The sequence below is a fragment of the Capra hircus genome, chromosome 15 (genome assembly GCF_001704415.2).
Source record: "Capra hircus breed San Clemente chromosome 15, ASM170441v1, whole genome shotgun sequence".
Taxonomy (NCBI): domain Eukaryota; kingdom Metazoa; phylum Chordata; class Mammalia; order Artiodactyla; family Bovidae; genus Capra; species Capra hircus.
The window spans coordinates 18,229,095-18,247,949 of record NC_030822.1 but is presented as its reverse complement, the minus strand read 5'-3'; the positions used below and the strand labels follow the sequence as shown (position 1 = coordinate 18,247,949).

The window sequence follows — 18,855 nt, the reverse complement described above, 5'->3', positions numbered from 1 at the left end:
AAGATGGGGGTCCTAAATTAACATGGTTTTGTTCTTAACTTAGTCTGTTTCAGGGGGACAGATTAACACCAAATTGGCTTTCATTGTTTTTGGTGTTAAATGGGGACTGGTTTTTCCTTATGAATGAAATCTTGTGAAAAACATTTACTCCACCCCATGCATTCTATTCATGGTCATTGCCTTAGTCTTTTTTTTATTTTTTCTTAGACTTCTGCTAATTTCAGATATTCTTTCTTTTTGTATTTTGAAAAAGCTAATAATTATCTAGACCTACAATCTATGTATGAGCTCCTTAACTGTAAATATGCAGGGTTTTTTTAAAGATATTTTTAAGTTATACTACTTCAGTAAATTAGGAATTTTAGATTTTAACCACTTAGTAAAAGGGACTGGATTGTTAACTGTTTTTAATGTTGATATACGGAAGTAGATATTTGAATATACTAAGGCAAAAGTATCTGTATGTCTTGTTTTTAGCTATTATGATTGAAAAGAAATTACAAGATTTTTTGGCAAACTGTATGATATAATTTGGGGTGTATTTGCTTTAAGGAAATGGGTAAATCAAATACGAGGAGCCAATCCTTGTGTATCTTTTCATGTAAGAAATCCATTTTCTTGATTTGTTGACCTATGTTGTTTATATTTCTTGGTTTAAAAAAAAAACAACTTCTTGATTTAGTTCTGCTACAAATATGTACTGAATTCCCCACTTGATTAGAAAGTAATTGACATGGGTATAAATTTGTTAGATTCAAAAGTAGCTTTTGGTCATGTCTGATAAAATTTTCATGAACTCTGTTGATTAATAAGGGTTAAAGCCTAAGCCTGTCGCTTGTTTTGATGTTACTTTCTACCTAGCCTCATTCTTGCATCTTAGGAATGTAACACCTTTCCAGTTAATAGAAAGGTGTAATTTACTCAAATTAGTGTGTTTTTTTGCATTCAGTTTTCATAAGTTTTTAAAACAGCTCTGAGGTAGGAGATTCTGAAGGAGAGGGAGAGAGAACACATGAAGTGTTCTGTTCAGCATTCGAAAAATTGTTAAATAGTTTATTTGGCCATGCTGCGCATCTTGTGGGATTTTAGTTCCCGGCCAGGGATTGAACCCACGCCTTTGGCAGTGAGAGCACAGAGTCCTATCCACTGTATGGCCAGGAAATTCCCAATAGTTTTATATCAAAGGAGTATAGGATTAATTTTATACTCCTTTGATCTAGTGTTTCTGAAGTTTCATTTTTCTGTCTAGTTACCTATTAATAGTTCTTGATCTACATCTACAAGGCCAGAAATTAACTCCTGACATAGACCTTCTGCCTGACTTGTTGCCCTGACAGCTTTATGTACCAAGTTCTGACAGTTATATTTGCCTTTTAAATATCTTTTGAATCTACTTCTTTCTCTACTTTTCTGCTTTTTCTCTTCTGTAGTGCTCTCACCTGAATTCACCATCCATCCCTTTTTAGAATCTTTTAATGGTTTTATTTTAATTGCAGTTTTTATATATATAGTTTGTAAGACCTTGCAAATTCTGGCCCTTAACAGTCTTCAGACTTATCTTTCCTTATGCTTTTTCCCTATTTCCTTTGCTTCAGTCTCAATGCATACTTAAATTGACTTGTATTTGGCACCCTTCTTTGTACAGGGCTTTGCAAATGCTGTTGCCTCTGCCTTGAAATACTTTTTTGCTCTCTACTGCTCATCTTCCAGATCTCAGCTCTTGCAGTCCTTACATCAGGAAAGCCTCTCATGGTTTCTGCTCGATAAGGTCCAGTGCATGTACTTCCGTGTAGTTCTTTTCACAGATGGTATTTTACTGTTTTTGTGAGTAGTTGAGAGCTCTTCTCTATTGGACTGTTACATTAGGGAAGGCAAATACTATGTGTTTCACATACCTTTCTGTAGCCCCAGTGCCTAGTAGACTTTTTAACATATAGTTAGGTGCTAAATGCTTATTGAATGAATAAATGATAATCAGGAGGGCAGATACTATGTCTTTTACATACTTTTCTGTAGTGCCAGTGCCTAGTACATTGAGTAGCATATAGTTAGTTGCTAAATATATGGTTATTGAAAGAATAAATGATTTTATTTTGGACCTTTTTTTGGACTAACTTATTTGAAATGCTTAAAATTTAATACAAATAATTTCTTGTTCTCTTATTTTGTAATAAATTTCTTTTGGAATTTAATGTTTTAATTTTTTAAGTAACGGGTTTTTTTTTTTACTACTGTATCTTGTAGAATGTTTAATCTTTTAAGTCAGATAGTCTAAGATTATAATTATAATGTGTTTTTAGATAAAGCTCTAAAGGAAATTGTTGAGCGTGTTTTCCAGTCAAACTACTTTGACAGCACCCACAACCACCAGAATGGTCTGTGTGAGGAAGAGGAGGCAGCCTCAGCACCTACAGTTGAAGACCAGGTAGCTGAAGCTGGTGAGTACTCAGGTGGCTGTGAACTTTAGTTTAGGGTCTTGGTTTTACTTTCCTTTCCACAGGTTCAAGCTAGACATTGATTTAGTTACATTTGTACACTTAGATTTTTAGAGAAACTTGTAGCATGACCAAATATTGACAAAACACATTAAGAGAATTCCCAGAGGTGTTAAATATCAGTTATTTATCTTATTGATCTTTATCCCTGTTACAAATGTCTTTCTCTTGCTACATTATTGCTCAGTTGGAATATGGATAAGGGGGCCACTATTGTATATATGGCTTTTCAAATAGATTTTGACTGATGTGTGCTCATTTATTGTGGCTTATTACCATGCCAGTATTTGAGGAGAATGATATGAGGTTTTTTTTGTGTGTGTGTGTTTTTTTTTTAATTTAATTTTTTTTTTGGTATGAGGTTTTGTTGTTGTTTTCTATGATGGAGAGTTACAACTATAAATTTCTCAGGCACCAGAGATCTATTCTGACACCTAATGTATCACTAATATGTAGGTAAACAGTTACTATGAAGACTTTTCTGATAAGTTGATGATAACACATGTTAGCTGTGTAAAACTTGGGCAACTTATTGAACTTCTGTACCTCATGTTCTTCATTTAGGAAGTAATATGTATATGATGGTAAGCATTTCATACAAGTGTTAGCTATTAGTTGAAACTAGACAGGAACACTGCAGATTGGTGGAATTTACAGTTGCAGATCCATATAAAGCGATTTAAGTCGGGTTTTTTTGAGGGGTGGGGTGGGGTGGGGGAAGGGGCTTGCAAGATCTTGGTTCCCTGAGCAGGGATTGAACCTGGGCCCTGGCAGTGAAAGCACTGAGTCCTAACCACTGGACTGCCAGAAAATTCCCAAGTAGTCTTTCCCACCCCACCACCACCACTTTTACCAAGTAGATTAGTGTGGAGACTAGGATGCTGGTTTATTGGCATCATATTTGATCCAGAATAATTACTGTTGAAACTGAAATAAGCCTGGAATACATGGTTAAAAAAAAAGTTTTCTACTATGTAAGAGTAATAAAATACAGAAACTTACTACTAACTATAACTTTGTAAATTCAGACTATATGATGGGGAACTGGATTTAAATGAATTGTTAACTTTTAAAAATATATTTTACACTCTTTTGTATCATTTTTTAACCTTTTAGAACCTGAGCCAGTGGAAGAATACACTGAACAAAATGAAGTTGAATCAACAGAGGTATGATTTTTATTTTATGCTAGCTTTTTCTTTCTGTCTTTCAAACAGAGGTCTCAAACATTTACTTTGCTTTGCAGTATGTAAATAGACAATTTATGGCAGAAACACAGTTCAGCAGTGGTGAAAAGGAGCAGGTAGATGACTGGACAGTTGAAACAGTTGAGGTAAGAGTTGTCGGTTACAAGGTTGTCTTTTGTCTTTAATTAGTACTTTTTGTCTCTCCTAAGAACAAATTTAGATTTTTAAGTATTTTGCATTATAAGTGCATTTATTATAATAACAAACTCATTATATAAGACTGTTTAAAAGGTGATTTGTTCCTGTTGATATTTAATATAATCACCACTTTACTGTTCCAATCACAAGAAAATATACGAATATCTATGTAGTTTACATGCTCAGCCTATTAAGTACACAACCTGTTAATCAGGTTGCGCCATGAAAATCTGGTCTCCTGCATGGATAGCCTTCAGGAAAACTACCTGACGGGGGATACATTGAGGTGTCATCTCAGACTCTTCCTTTACCCTGATGCTGTTGATTACCAAGTTCTGTTAGCTCAGTATTGCGTATAAAGGAACTAAGGTTGTGACTTGTCCAGGCTTAACAGCCAGGCAGAGAAATATGTAAATTTGTAGTAATAACAGTTCGTGACATTTCTTAGCAGAGCAGGGAATTACTTAAAACAATAATTAGGATAAATTATTAGGAAGATGATAGGTAGAGTGAAATTTGGCTTCTGTAGCTATTTAGACAAGGTGTGATAGAGCTTGATCCTATGGTACTGGTGGAGAGTGAAATGATAGGAACTTAAGTTTAATGATAGCTAACATTTTCTTGAATGCTTAGTATATATCAGGTACTGAGATATATATTTATTTATATATAGGTGTATAGGTTTACTTACTGTAGAAGGCTTAACAGTTTAAGTAAAATACTTGGTTTTAGGACGTAGACACAGTATTTTTTTTTTAAGCTGTTTACAGGGTAAATCTGAAATGCTATTAATATGTGGCAACCCTGTGGAATTGGGAACACTGTAGAAGTGAGAGCATTGATCAGAATGTTAACTTTGGCTTAATTTGGTCAGGTTGACTACATTCAAATCTGTTACTCTGTTTCTAGTATACATGGTATGTGTAATTTGGGGACCAGTCATGACGGTGGTGGATGGAGCTCTGTCATTCTACCAACCTGTCCTCTTCTGCTTTAGGTGGTAAATTCACTCCAGCAGCAACCTCAGGCTGCATCTCCTTCAGTACCAGAACCCCACTCTTTGACCCCAGTGGCTCAAGCCGATCCCCTTGTGAGAAGACAGCGAGTACAGGACCTTATGGCACAAATGCAGGGGCCCTATAATTTCATACAGGTAGGTACTAGTCAAACACTATGACAGATGGGTTAAGTGTTTACATTAACTTAATTACATTGTATCCTACCTAAACTTTATACATTATATCCTACCTAAATATGAATTGCATTATATCCTAGGATTCAATGCTGGATTTTGAAAACCAAACCCTTGATCCTGCCATTGTATCTGCACAGCCAATGAATCCAGCACAGAACATGGACATACCGCAGCTGGTTTGCCCTCCAGGTTGGTAGTGATCATGTTTATGTGAGCAATACAGAACTAGTGTTTTTAGGTTATGTAAAGTTCGTGAAAATTAATCTTTTTATTTTTAAAGATTACTTTCAGATCTTGTATCTTTTAATTTGGTAAGAAATGTTAACTCTTTTTTCCTATAATGTGAACCATAAATGTAGTTCCATCATTATTAGCGGTGGATTTTTTTTTGCTAACTTTATTGGCATATGGACATACAGAAACGTACATGGAAATTTAAAGTGTGATGAGTTTTTACAAACTCAAACTCACCAGCACCCAGAAGTGGAACATTACTAATACCCCAAAAGCCTACTTGTGTTCCCTTGTAGTCCCTAGTTACAACCTCTTCCCTTGCCCTATAGCAGCCACATCCTGACTTGTACAACTATAGATGTGTTATGCCTGGTTGGGTGTTTTGTTTTTTTTTTTCTTGGTATGATGAAATTTTGCTTGGCTTTTTAAATTTCAAAATTAACCTAGGAATGGACTTCCCTGGTGGTCTAGTGGTTAAGACTCTTAGGTACCCAATACAATGGGTGTGGGTTTGATCCCTGGTGAGGGAACTAGGATCCCACATGCTGCGTGACAAAAAAAGACGTTATCTATATTTGGAAAAAGGAAAGACCAAATTACTTTTTAAAAATTAATCTAAAAAAGATGGGTGTCTTTCTCTGAAGGATGATTGCAGCTTTTTAGGAGGATTTCTCAACATCTTATTACTTAAAAATGAGATGGAGTAGTGAGGGGGTAAGGAAATGCTTAAGAGGAAAGTGGAAGAGATGGACTAGAAGACAGCTGAAGTTTCAATTTCTCACTAATCTTAAACCATTATTTGAAACGGCAGCACAGTAAATAGGGTTGGTGCTTTTGTATTGGGTTAAGTGGAGCATCTTTTAAAGACCATTAGTAATTTTAAATCTTGATTTTTTCCTACAACATGTCAGCATTAAGGGCGTAAACATGGAACAATATGAAGTAACACATTTAATGTTGATCTTAAATGTTATAAAAGGAGTTGCTGGTAAAAGGAACTATTAAACTATGTTTAATAAACATAGTTAATATGGTAAGTTAGGATTTTTCTAAAGGAAAGGGAGCTCATGTCTCTTTACTAAGAGTTAGAAAACAGATCAGGGACTCACAAAGTTATTAGTGTTCACTTTTTTAGCTCTACCAGAGGAAGAAAATACATAGTTTTCTTAGCTACGCCAGTCAACACATGCACCACTGATGTAATCTGTAAAGCTATTTAGATTTTCAGGTGATGGTAAGTCAACTAGACTCTCCAATGAAAATGGATGATTTCCAAATGACTAACGAAAGATACTGTATGTTTGATTATCTGTTTAACTATGATTTGGAACAGTAGTGGAAGAATGATGAAAGTTGACAGTAACATGCACACTGAATTGAATATAGGCTTTTTAAAGATAACTTCCTATTTTTTCCAGTGGAAGGATTTGCAATTATATTGAAAATTGATAGTTAAAATATTTCTAGGTATTATCTATCTCAAAGTTTTGACTGTGCTTGTTTGTAGTTAACTGCTTTAAAAAGCTCTTTCTCAGGGATAATTCTAGCATTGATTCTTATTCTGCTCTACACCTATTTGTTAGTATTGTTTGACTAACACTGCAAAAAAAGGTGAAAGGCATGTGGCAGTTGATTAATAATAATGAGTATCAGTTAACTAAAAATGCTCACTTGAAAGCTAAAATCCTTCCTGTACTTCCCCATTTACTTTCCTAATTGCTAAATAGTTTATTTAGGATTTGGCTATAGAAAATTGACTTTAGAGACTAAAAGATATTTATACATCTCTGAAGAAATTTGATTTTGTATGACAGTATTTTTTTGGTCAATTTTACAGTTCATTCTGAATCTAGACTTGCTCAACCTAATCAAGTTTCTGTACAGCCAGAAGCTACACAGGTAAGACTGAAAAATTTTTGCAGTTTTTGTTTTTAATCAGTTCTTTGGTCTCTTTCTTAGCTAGCTTATGAAAACCAGGTGTGAGTTTGATCATTGTCAAGTCTGGCATGAGTAGCTATCAACTTTTATTTCCATGTTTACCTTTATTTTTCCTTTAATGAACTAATAAAAACAATTTATTTGTTAATCCTTGTGGTTTTTAATTATAATGAAGTTTTAAAATTTCAAACTGAGAATTTGAGATGACAGTTTAGATTTCATAACTTTAAAATTTAGTGTAAATATTATCTACATTTATAGGGAACTTCGTAACTGGGCTTGGGTTTATTAACTTTGACCTTAATATATGTAGTTTTCCAGTTGTTAGGTTTTATAGTCTCTTTAACATGAATGTCTGTTTCTTAGCCCTGTATGTAATGAAGTTGGTTTATAACAGAATGAAGCTTTGATTTCTTTACTTCTTTGTTAGGTTCCTTTGGTTTCATCCACAAGTGAGGGATATACAGCGTCTCAACCCTTGTACCAACCTTCTCATGCTACTGAGCAACGACCACAAAAGGAACCGATTGACCAGATTCAGGCAAGTTGTGTTACTAGGTCATATAAACTTGATGAGGCACTTGAATTGGTGGAGGCAAATAACTGTTAATATAGTATCTCTTTGTTTTGGACCTGACTCATTCACTATATTATTTTTGTTTCATAAGATAGTTGAGTTCATTAACATATGTGTGGGTCTTAGTTTACCACTAAAGTGCATCTATTCACTTTGTGTTTAGGCAACGATCTCTTTAAATACAGACCAGACTACAGCATCATCATCCCTTCCTGCTGCTTCTCAGCCTCAAGTGTTCCAGGCTGGGACAAGCAAACCTTTACATAGCAGTGGAATCAATGTAAATGCAGCTCCATTCCAATCCATGCAAACGGTAAGCAGATTAAGTCAGTTGACATTAAAGGCCTGGTGTGTACTATCTTCATGGTAGAGTCTCAGCAAAAGGTCACAAAAACTTTGTGCTTGAGTCTGTATCTACTGTAACTTTAGATTATGTTTAATTGAACATAAAACTCATTTTTTTCTGTTCACAGAGATAAACTTGAATCTTATGAGTTATGTGCCTACATCTTGTTTTGTAGTTTCACCCTTTAAAGTAACAGAATTTTAAATTTGAAAAAAGTAGACTGATATATATCATTGGTCTTCCCTTGTGGCACAGTGGTAAAGAATCTGCCCCCCCAATACAGAAGATGTGTGGGTTCGGTCCCTGGGTCAGAAAGATCCTCTGAAGAAGGAGATGGCAAATCACTCCAGTATTCTTGCTTGGAAAATCCCATGGATAGGAGCCTGGTGGGCTACAGTTCACGGGGTCCCAAAGAGTCGGACACGGTGGAGCATACACACAACACAGATCATTACCTAGAGATTAATTGTTTATACTTAGTCATATTTACTGAATCTTTTAATTTACTGAATTATATCTTAGAGTAATAGATGTTATGATACTATACTTCGGTTCTTCAGTGAGAATCTCTAAATCACAGGATTTCTAGAAAATAATGATAACGAAAATACCGTGATCAATGGAATATAGCTAAAACAGTGCTCACAGGAAAATTCATAGTTAAATGCTTAAAATACTAATTTTCAATTAAAATATAATGAAATATTCAACTTAAAGTTCATAGATTTAATTTATCTAAGTGGTAGTATATCAGGGGTTTGCATCTTTTAAGATTTCTCATTTATAATAGCATTTCCAAGGATTCTAATCCTGTGTCTTCTCTGATTTTTAATCCTTGTTTATACTCTGCTAAAAAGTGCTCTATGACGCGTATGTGTACTTTCCAACACTGAAGTGCATTAACTAAGAAACGTGTGTGTGTGTGTGTGTGTGTGTGTGTGTGTGAGAGAGAGACAGAGAAATAAATCTTGAGACTTTTGTGATGCTTGTTGTTTACGTCTCAGTTAAGATCAGCATTGAGATCTGCCATGTTAAAAGTAGAAAAATGATTAGCATAAAGGGAAGAACTAATCATTTACTTTATTTACTTATAGGTGTTCAATATGAATGCCCCAGTTCCTCCTGTTAATGAACCAGAAACGTTAAAACAGCAAAATCAGTACCAGGCCAGTTATAACCAGAGTTTTTCCAGTCAGCCTCACCAAGTAGAACAAACAGAGCTTCAGCAAGAACAGCTTCAAACAGGTAGGAAAACCAGTGTCACCTCATTGGCTTCTTGCTTTCCACTGCAGTGATTGACACTGTTAGGCGAGTTTGGACTTTAGAGTGGCAGTGACCAAGAGTTTTTATTTTGGTAGTAGTCCAAAACAAATTAATTTTTCACTGTTGATTCTGGGTACAATCAAGTCCATATTTGCTGTATGTGAATTATGTGCAGGTTTTGGGGACCATATGCCCATTTTCCTTTGGTCAGTGAGTTTTCAAAATAGCCTATGTCATTGGTGATTTTAGTGGAATTAAACTTGTTATTTGAATTAGGATCAACTTTGGTTTTAATTGCTAATTAATTGAAGCCTGGTAGCATGATATCTGGCAACAAGTCAGTTATACAAAGTTAAGCAGTAAAGGCATGGTAAGGCTACATTTAGTAGACTAGGTTAAAACAAAGTCCTTGCCAGCAAATAAGGTCATAATTTGGCCAGTAACCATATTTCTGACAATAGTAGGTTTCTTATATTTGTAAGACGTAAATATATATATATTTTTAGGTCTTTGCTTATTTAATTCAAATAATTAGAGATTTAATTTGAATCCCACAACAAACTAGTAAACCTGACTGATGTGAATAACTCTTCTGATTTCTTGACAGACTTGGGTCAACAATAATTTTTCTTACATATCCCTGTGGTAGTTAGCATCACTAATCAGTAGAGTTTGAATCAACCATAGTCTGATAGAAATTTGGCAGTTATGCAATCTATGCTTCTGAATGATAAAATTGGACTTCTCATTCTCAGGCTCCTTTAATTATTCAGTGCCACGTAAAGGCATACCTTGAGGAGATTGCAGGTTTGGTTCCAGACCACTGCAATAAAGCAAATACCTCAATAAAGTGAGTCATATGAATGTTTTGGTTTCCTAGTACATATAAAAATTCTCTTAACACTATACTATAGTCTGTTAAGTGTGCAGTAATAGCATCATGCCTAAAAAACAGTGTACATGCCTTAATTAAAAAATACTTTATTGCCCCAAAATGCTAACCATCCTCCAGGACCTCACTTGAGTTGTAACATCAAAGATTGCTGACTGCAGATCACCATAACTTATCTAATAATGAAACAGTTTGAAATATTGCGAGAATTACCAATATGTGATTTATCATATTGATAAATCTATCAATTTGATTTATCATTTGATTTGGTTAGTTTTGCCTTTTGTGCCAGTTGAGTTCAATCTATCTTATATTCTACTCAATCTTCACTAATTGACTATGAAGCATTGATGCTAGATAATCTTTTTTTTACTTTGTCAAAATATATGTTATCAATGAAAATTAACTTCAAAACAGTTAAGATATTTTTAGTACAAAATAAATCAGCCCATATGCTTTGCTCAAATACATCCACACTACCACTGCAACCTAGGCAGCCATCAACTCTTATCTAGAATATTGCAACTCTCTCCCTTGACTCTTATGTTAGCCCATTCTGTTTTCCACGCAGTAGCTAGAGTGATTTTAAAATGTAAATCAGATGTCTCTCTTCCTGTTCAGAGCCTCCCAGTGACTTTCAATTATATTTAGAAAAGAAACCCAGTCTTTACCTTATACGAGATCCACGATCTAGGCCCCTACCTTGATCCTGTGTATGTCCTATTTTCTTCGTTATGTGCCCAAACAGCCACAGACACAAATTATCTTCTTTCTTTAACGTAAAGACAAAGTCCTTTATGCTTTGTTTTCTTTTTGCCTGAAACTTTATTCCACTATTTGCATAGCTTGCTTTGTGACTTTTAAGCCTGTGCTCAGATACCACCTCACAGAGACCTCCCTTCATCGTCTTGTCCAAATATAATATGCTTACTTTAGTCATTCACTTACCCTACTCGGTGTTTTCCTTAATCTCTTATTACCTGAAATAATATAGATGTTTTTACTTGTATGTGTATTTTATTTACTTATTATTTCCTACTATTAAAACTTCCTTATGGGCAAGGATTGTGTGTCAGAAACTATCTCATCCCTTGTGTCTAGGACCTGGCTTGGCATGTTGAGGGCATTAAACGATATTTGTTGATTAAGTCAGTGTATCCCATCGTTTTAGAAGTTTTGTGTTTTTTTTTTAATATTTATTTGGCCACACCAGGTCTTAGCTGTGTCATGTGGATCTTTAGTGGCAACATGTTGGATCCAGTTCCCAGGGGGCGATCCCTGGCCCCCAACAGTTGGAGCGTGGTGTCTTAGCCACTGGACCGCCAGGAAAGTCCCCCATCATTTCAGAAGTTTTGAATTAGTATCTCATCAACAATGACATTAAAAAAAGATCTGGCAAGGATATATGACTTTTTTCTCTATGGACTGAAAGTGCGTGCTTATGCTTTATGTGCACTTAACTAGGATCTTTAAAATAAAGATCACACTTTAATTGTTCCGCTTTGAGTTTCTTGCAGTAAGATTTGACCAAGGATAATAAAGTTCTTGCTGACAAAGTCAAAAATTCACTTCTTCTGACCATTTTCTACTTGCATATGAATGAATCTTTTTATTAAAAAAAATTTTTTTTTTGGCCACACCATGTGGCCAGGATCTTAGTTCCCCCACTAGGGATCAAACCCGTGTCCTAACCACTGGATCGCCAGGGAATTTCCTGAGTGAATCTTTATAGATAGAAAATTTTACTGGTGTGATATTTGTATTATAGCTGTGTTTTGAGAATGTAGTAAAAGATAATTTGAAAGATCACATTGTGCTTAGGTGTATTTGGTCCATTACATAGTTCAAAAAAGAACCTTTTCTTCCTAGGCATTCTCTAGTTTTTTCATTGCAAAATAGCATTCTGAGAACCCATAAACATGGATTTCTTGGAGATACAAAGTAGGTCAGATAAATTTTCAAGACTCACACTACCTTGTTTCTCTGCCCAAACATACAACATTTGGGCTGACTGGAGGCTGCTGACTTTTTCTTCCTTGAGTATGGCCCTTCCTTTGGTCTATACCTTCCTTATCTCCCAAAGTTACTGTTAGCCTTGTTTTTTCTCTCCTGTGAATTATGAACATTGGGGTAATACCAGGAATGTATCTTGCTGTTTTATTTTTGAAGGTTTCTAGATTTTAGGCTTCTCCCCATTGTGGAAGGAGGAGGGACATATATATAATAGCATGGACAACCTTCCATAGTAGAATACTTCCATACTTCCCATAGTAGAACCTTCACTTCAGGGGGTTAAGTGCCAGTATGAGTACTATTTAATTCTTTTTTAAATTGGCTGTGCATTTAAAATACTTGAAATGTACTCAAGTATTATGACAGGGTATATGTTGAAGGCCTCTGCTGATTTATCTTTGTAATTGAGTATTCTAGCTATAGCTGCTTAGCTATGGAAAGGTATGTTTTTGTATGTTTTAACAAATATCAAGGGAAATTTAGAGGAATAAGAAAACTAGCAATAGGAGCTTTATTATAATGAAAAGAAGTAATTAAATGGTACAGAATCTAAGTATTTCAGTACATAAAGTCTTTTGATTATTGTAGGTCATTTGTGCTATATAGAGGTGCCTCTCAGAAGATGTGTAAATAATACAGCCTTTCAAGTCATTTAGAAGGATAGGTGTGCTTTCACACAATGTGTGCTCTCAGCGGTTTGGAATTATTGTTGGAGAATTTCATTCTCTTGGCTTAGTACAGGGGTAGGAGCAAGACGGGGATTTCATTAATGTGTAGTTTTCTCTGTTATTAATATGAAAATTTAAAGACAGAATTAAACTTTGAGGAGACTGTAAGAAATTTCTTAAGTGAGAAAGCATATAGGAAATCAGGTAAATTGTAATGAGCTGTGTGTGTATCTGTGTGTGTGTATACATGTATATATGTACTTTTTTCTTTCTGTTATAGTGGTTGGCACTTATCATGGTTCTCAGGACCAGCCCCATCAGGTGACTGGTAACCACCAGCAGCCTCCTCAGCAGAACACTGGATTTCCACGTAGCAGTCAGCCCTATTACAACAGTCGTGGTGTGTCTCGTGGGGGTTCCCGTGGTGCTAGAGGCTTGATGAATGGATACAGAGGACCTGCTAATGGATTCAGAGGTAAAGACAAAAACCCCTAAAAGAAAGTTCATATTCTTTTCTAATTTGCACAGTATATAGAAATATGTCATGTTTTTTATGAAAAAATTGTATCTCTCTGCATTAGCTTCTTATGTACAGTGTAAACTTTTTTTTTGTATGTGTTGATAAGAGTTATTTAAGTTGGCAGAATTGGGACTGAGTATTTTGTATGTATTAAACCCATATCTACCACTGTCCTATAAAGGATAGTGCTTTCTATAAATTACGAGACCTTAGGAGATTTGTTGTTTTTTGTGTTGTGTATGTGCAAGGATGGGTAACTGCTGCATCTTAGAACGCAATAGAGACAAATTAGATCAGGGTAGGAAATTAGAAATTAGTTTGAATGACTAGCATGGCTTAACAGTTTTTCAGTTCTTCCTTGGTCAAACTCTTTAAGAAGAGAAGGTAAAAACTCTTTAAGAAGATAACAACAACAAAAAAATTTTTGCTTTTTCTTCTTGTCCTAAATTTTAGGAGGATATGATGGTTACCGCCCTTCATTCTCTACTAACACTCCAAACAGTGGTTATACACAATCTCAGTTCAGTGCTCCCCGGGACTACTCTGGCTATCAGAGGGTAGGTGAAATTGTTTAAAAATATAAACCTGACCTAAGTACCACAATGAAAGGGACTAATGTAGTTGCTTGACGAACTAGAGTAAGTAATTTGGGGCTAATTTTGAACCTCTATACAAGATACTTCTTTGTGGAGAATGATGACTTTTGCTTTTCTTAGCACTCAGTATAGGGATTCATTTAATAGAGTTTGATAAACACAATGATTTTTATGAGCAAAGAAGTATATCTCGTTAATCTTGAAAATAAGAGAAGTACTATTACAGAATATCTTATAGCAATGCTATGTTTAAGTGTCTAAAAGAATAACAAAGAATTTTGTATGCTATGAAAGACTGTAAGAATAGAGTAAGCATTAAAAATTACCTTTTCTTCAGTACTAACTAGCTTGTCTTTTAGGATGGATATCAGCAGAATTTCAAGCGAGGCTCTGGGCAGAGTGGACCACGGGGAGCCCCACGAGGTAATATTTTGTGGTGGTGATCCTAGCTCCTAAGTGGAGCTTCTGTTCTGGCCTTGGAAGAGCTGTTCATAGTCTGCATGTAGGTTACATGTTAGGAATACATTTATCATTTCCAGAGTTGTTGCTAGGGATTAAATGAAATGCTCTGTTTCTAAAACTTATCTTGAACCCAAATTTAATTTTTTGAATGATTATCCCTGTTACTATATAAACTGTCTTGAAAACTAGAACATTTCTCCTCCTCAGAAAGTGTTTTTCCAACTGCAAATTATTTTTCAGGTCCTAAAACCTGCTAAATGTTTTTAGGAAGTACTTACTGAAACATTTTTGTAAGACATTTTTGGAATGAGATTGAACATTTATATAAATTTATTATTCCTTTTTCATTTTTGAAACATGCTTATTATATTTTAGGGCCAGAAACCCTTTAATGGCCGGATAAGCCATAGTGACATTTAGAGAACCATTTAGAAGTGATAGAAAATTGAAATTTCAATGACTTTTGGACCACTATTAGTGTTAAAAATGTCATTATTTCTGACTTTTAAACAAAGCCTCCAAATTCATAGCCAACTTGCAGAACTATACTTAAAAATTACAGGTTTTAAGAGTTTTTTGTTTTGTCTCTTAATATAGGAAAACTACTTCCTATTTGGGTAGGAAGTCAGTCTGTGTAACAATTAGAGGTAGCATTTCATATGATCTGAAGTTCTAAATGGTTCTCTGATTTGAGGGAAGTTGAATTGATTTCCTCTAGATATTGGCCATAATATGTATACAAATGTATATTAAGGAGGAATTACAAAATTCTTTAATTTCAATGCTAGTAGAAACTGGCCAGCAAAAAGGTGCATTTTTTTTTAAAATTATGGATCACTTGGGAATTGCTGACTTGAAGTATCAAAGGATATTTGCATGTGAATGTGGGTTATGTTCTTTCTCACCTTGTAGCATATTCAATGAAAGTTGAGTTGAATGGTAGCTATAAATCTGTTTTAACAGCATGTAAAAAGTTACTTTATCTGTTACAAGTCATTATACAATTTTGAATGTTATGTAGTTTCTTTATAACAGTTTAGGTAATAAGGTCTGTTTTTCATTCTGGTGCTTTTATTAATTTTGATAGTATGATGTTATCTGAAATGTAAGCTAGCGTGTATACTAGAATGTAAGCTCCATGAGAGCAGGTACTTTGTCTGTCTTCACTGCTGTATCTATTTCCAACGCCTGATGACAGTGCCTGGCACATAGTAGGCACTCAATAAATACTTGTTGAATGAATGAATGAATGAGTACTGGTGGAATACTCCATTAGCTCTACTCTTCTTTTAACTAGAGAACATGAGCAAATTTGCGCATGGCAACTTCCAGGACAGGTGAAACTTGAACACTGAAGAATTGACCTCTTAAACCTAATAATGTGACAAGCTGCCCACATGCTTCTTGACTTCAGATGAAAATCTGCTTGAAGGCAGAACAAATAATATTTGAAAGAAAAACCAAATGCCATTTTTGTCTTCTAGGTCGTGGAGGGCCCCCAAGACCCAACAGAGGGATGCCGCAAATGAACACTCAGCAAGTGAATTAATCTGATTCACAGGATTATGTTTAATCGCCAAAAACACACTGGCCAGTGTACCATAATATGTTACCAGAAGAGTTATTATCTATTTGTTCTCCCTTTCAGGAAACTTATTGTAAAGGGACTGTTTTCATCCCATAAAGACAGGACTACAATTGTCAGCTTTATATTACCTGGATATGGAAGGAAACTATTTTTACTCTGCATGTTCTGTCCTAAGCGTCATCTTGAGCCTTGCACATGATACTCAGATTCCTCACCCTTGCTTAGGAGTAAAACATAATATACTTTAATGGGGTGATATCTCCATAGTTATTTGAAGTGGCTTGGATAACGCAAGATTGACTTCTGACATTGGATAAAATCTACAAATCAGCCCTAGAGTCATTCAATGGTAACTGACAAACCTAAAATATTTCCCTTGAAAGGAAGATGGAAGGAGTGGAGTGTGGTTTGGCAGAACAACTGCATTTCACACCTTTTCCACTTAAATTGGAGCACTGAACATTTAGATGCATACCAAATTATGCATGGGCCCGTAATCACACATACAAGGCTGGGTACCAGCCTTAGGCTTTGACACGGCACTATTCATCCTCTGGCCAGACGACTGTGGTTTAAGACACATGTAAATTGCTTTTTAACAGCTGATACTGTATAAGACAAAGCCAAAATGCAAAATTAGGCTTTGATTGGCACTTTTTGAAAAATATGCAACAATTAAGGGATATAATCTGGATGGCCGCTTCTGTACTTAATGTGAAATATTTAGATACCTTTCAAACACTTAACAGTTTCTTTGACAATGACTTTTGTAAGGATTGGTAGTATATATCATTCCTTATGACGTACATTGTCTGTCACTAATCCTTGGATCTTGCTGTATTGTCACCTAAATTGGTACAGGTACTGATGAAAATCTAATGGATAATCATAACACTCTTGGTTACATGTTTTTCCTGCAGCCTGAAAGTTTTTAAAAGAAAAAGACATCAAATGCCTGCTGCTGCCACCCTTTTAAATTGCTATCTTTTGAAAAGCACCAGTATGTGTTTTAGATTGATTTCCCTATTTTAGGGAAATGACAGTCAATAGTTTCACTTCTGATGGTATAAACAAACAAATAAAACATGTTTATAAAAGTTGTATCTTGAAACACTGGTGTTCAACAGTTAGCAGCTTATGTGGTTCACCCCATGCAGTTTAGTGTTACAAATTTTATGGTTATCTCCAGCAGCTATTTCTACAGTACTTGCACTTATCTTTCGTCTAACCCTAACTGAATTATCTGTTTCACATGGAGGTATTTATTCAAAGTGGTGATTCCCTCCCATAGATGTATAGGGAGAGTCCCAAGTCTGATGACGATGGACAGTTTAGTAATTTATGTACGATGTTGAAATTTGTGCTAGCAGTTGGAGCACTAGTTCTGTGTGCCTATGAACTTAATGCTGCTTGTTTGTATCCCACTTTGACTTCATGGGGAATTAATCCCACCTTATACTAAGCAAAGGCTACTAAGTTAATGGTATTTTCTGTGCAGAAATTGAATTTAGTTTTCAGCCTTTAGCTAAGGACTTTTTCCAGTAGGTGCTCAGCTACTTAAACCCATAAAACTATTCTCAAATATTCATCATTAGACAACTGGAGTTTTTGTTGGTTTTGTAACCTTCTAAAATGGATAGGCTATTGAACATTCCACATTCAAAGTTTTGTAGGGTGGTGGGGAAGGGGGGAATCTTCAATGTTTATTTTAAAATAAAAGTTCTTGACTTTTCTCATGTGTGGTTGTGGTACATCATATTGGAAGGGTTATCTGTTTACTTTTGCAAATAAGTATTTCTTCTGCTAGCACCTCCCCTTGTGTGCTTTAAATGACATCTGCCTGGGATGTACCACAACCATATGTTTGCTTTATTTTAGGCGGATAGATAAAATATTTGTGGTTCACTGGGTAATCCCTAGATGATGTGTGCTTACAATCTTTCTATATATAAAACTAACTTTGCTATCTGTGTAGAAAATAATTTCATGACATTTAAAATCAGAATTGAAATAAGTTCTTTATACAGTGATCTCTATGAATCAGTTCAGAGATGGGATGGGGGAGAAATGCTTTCTAGGTTTCAAACTTCTATGCGTTAGTGCAGATGTCATGAATATGTAAAGGTATTAGTAGTTTGATTATTTCTTATGTATGTTTTTAAAAGAATCGTTTGTTCTTTTTGAGATATTATACCTTTTTTTGGGCATTCTACTGTTGTAGTCTAAATCTAAAACTTATGCCTGAATTCAGACTATATTTTTTAAAGGAGCGCCTCTCTATGGGGCAGAGAACTTTTTAAAAAGTCCCATTAAGATCTGAGTCTTGGTACTAAGTGTTCTGTATAATTCGTGGATGCTTGATGCTTGTCCTCCCTGCAGGAGGCCTTGCGTGGGCAAATGCATATTCTAGCAGAGTTGAAAAGAGGTGGTTGTCACATGTGGCACTGTGGCTTGGTATAGCAAGATGCCATATATAAAGTACTTTCATTTAAATGCACAGTATCAATCATCTCATATGGCTAATGAGACTTCTGTTTTAAAGCTTTAAGGTACAGTGTCATTGATTACCTTGGCTAGGGCAGTTTTATTTTCAGATCTTAATATCCCTAAAGAATATTATTGAAAGAGGTTTTCTGATCATCGTTATCTTCATATTAAAACAAAATCCATTAAGTATTTTTAA

The 18,855-nt window shown here is 35.1% G+C and overlaps 1 protein-coding gene across 1 annotated transcript in view; it reads left to right on the top strand.

Annotated features, from left to right (window-relative positions):
- Nucleotides 1-18,855, top strand: part of CAPRIN1 (cell cycle associated protein 1) — a 36,110-nt gene extending 17,255 nt beyond the window's left edge. Inside the window, exons 7-19 of the mRNA XM_018059257.1 lie at nucleotides 2,301-2,438; nucleotides 3,612-3,664; nucleotides 3,742-3,828; nucleotides 4,878-5,033; nucleotides 5,156-5,264; nucleotides 7,147-7,208; nucleotides 7,678-7,788; nucleotides 7,988-8,137; nucleotides 9,265-9,415; nucleotides 13,287-13,481; nucleotides 13,980-14,083; nucleotides 14,482-14,545; nucleotides 16,069-18,855. Coding sequence (XP_017914746.1) covers nucleotides 2,301-2,438; nucleotides 3,612-3,664; nucleotides 3,742-3,828; nucleotides 4,878-5,033; nucleotides 5,156-5,264; nucleotides 7,147-7,208; nucleotides 7,678-7,788; nucleotides 7,988-8,137; nucleotides 9,265-9,415; nucleotides 13,287-13,481; nucleotides 13,980-14,083; nucleotides 14,482-14,545; nucleotides 16,069-16,133 — 1,445 coding nt within the window. The 3' untranslated portion in view covers nucleotides 16,134-18,855. The remainder of the gene's footprint in view (nucleotides 1-2,300; nucleotides 2,439-3,611; nucleotides 3,665-3,741; nucleotides 3,829-4,877; nucleotides 5,034-5,155; nucleotides 5,265-7,146; nucleotides 7,209-7,677; nucleotides 7,789-7,987; nucleotides 8,138-9,264; nucleotides 9,416-13,286; nucleotides 13,482-13,979; nucleotides 14,084-14,481; nucleotides 14,546-16,068) is intronic.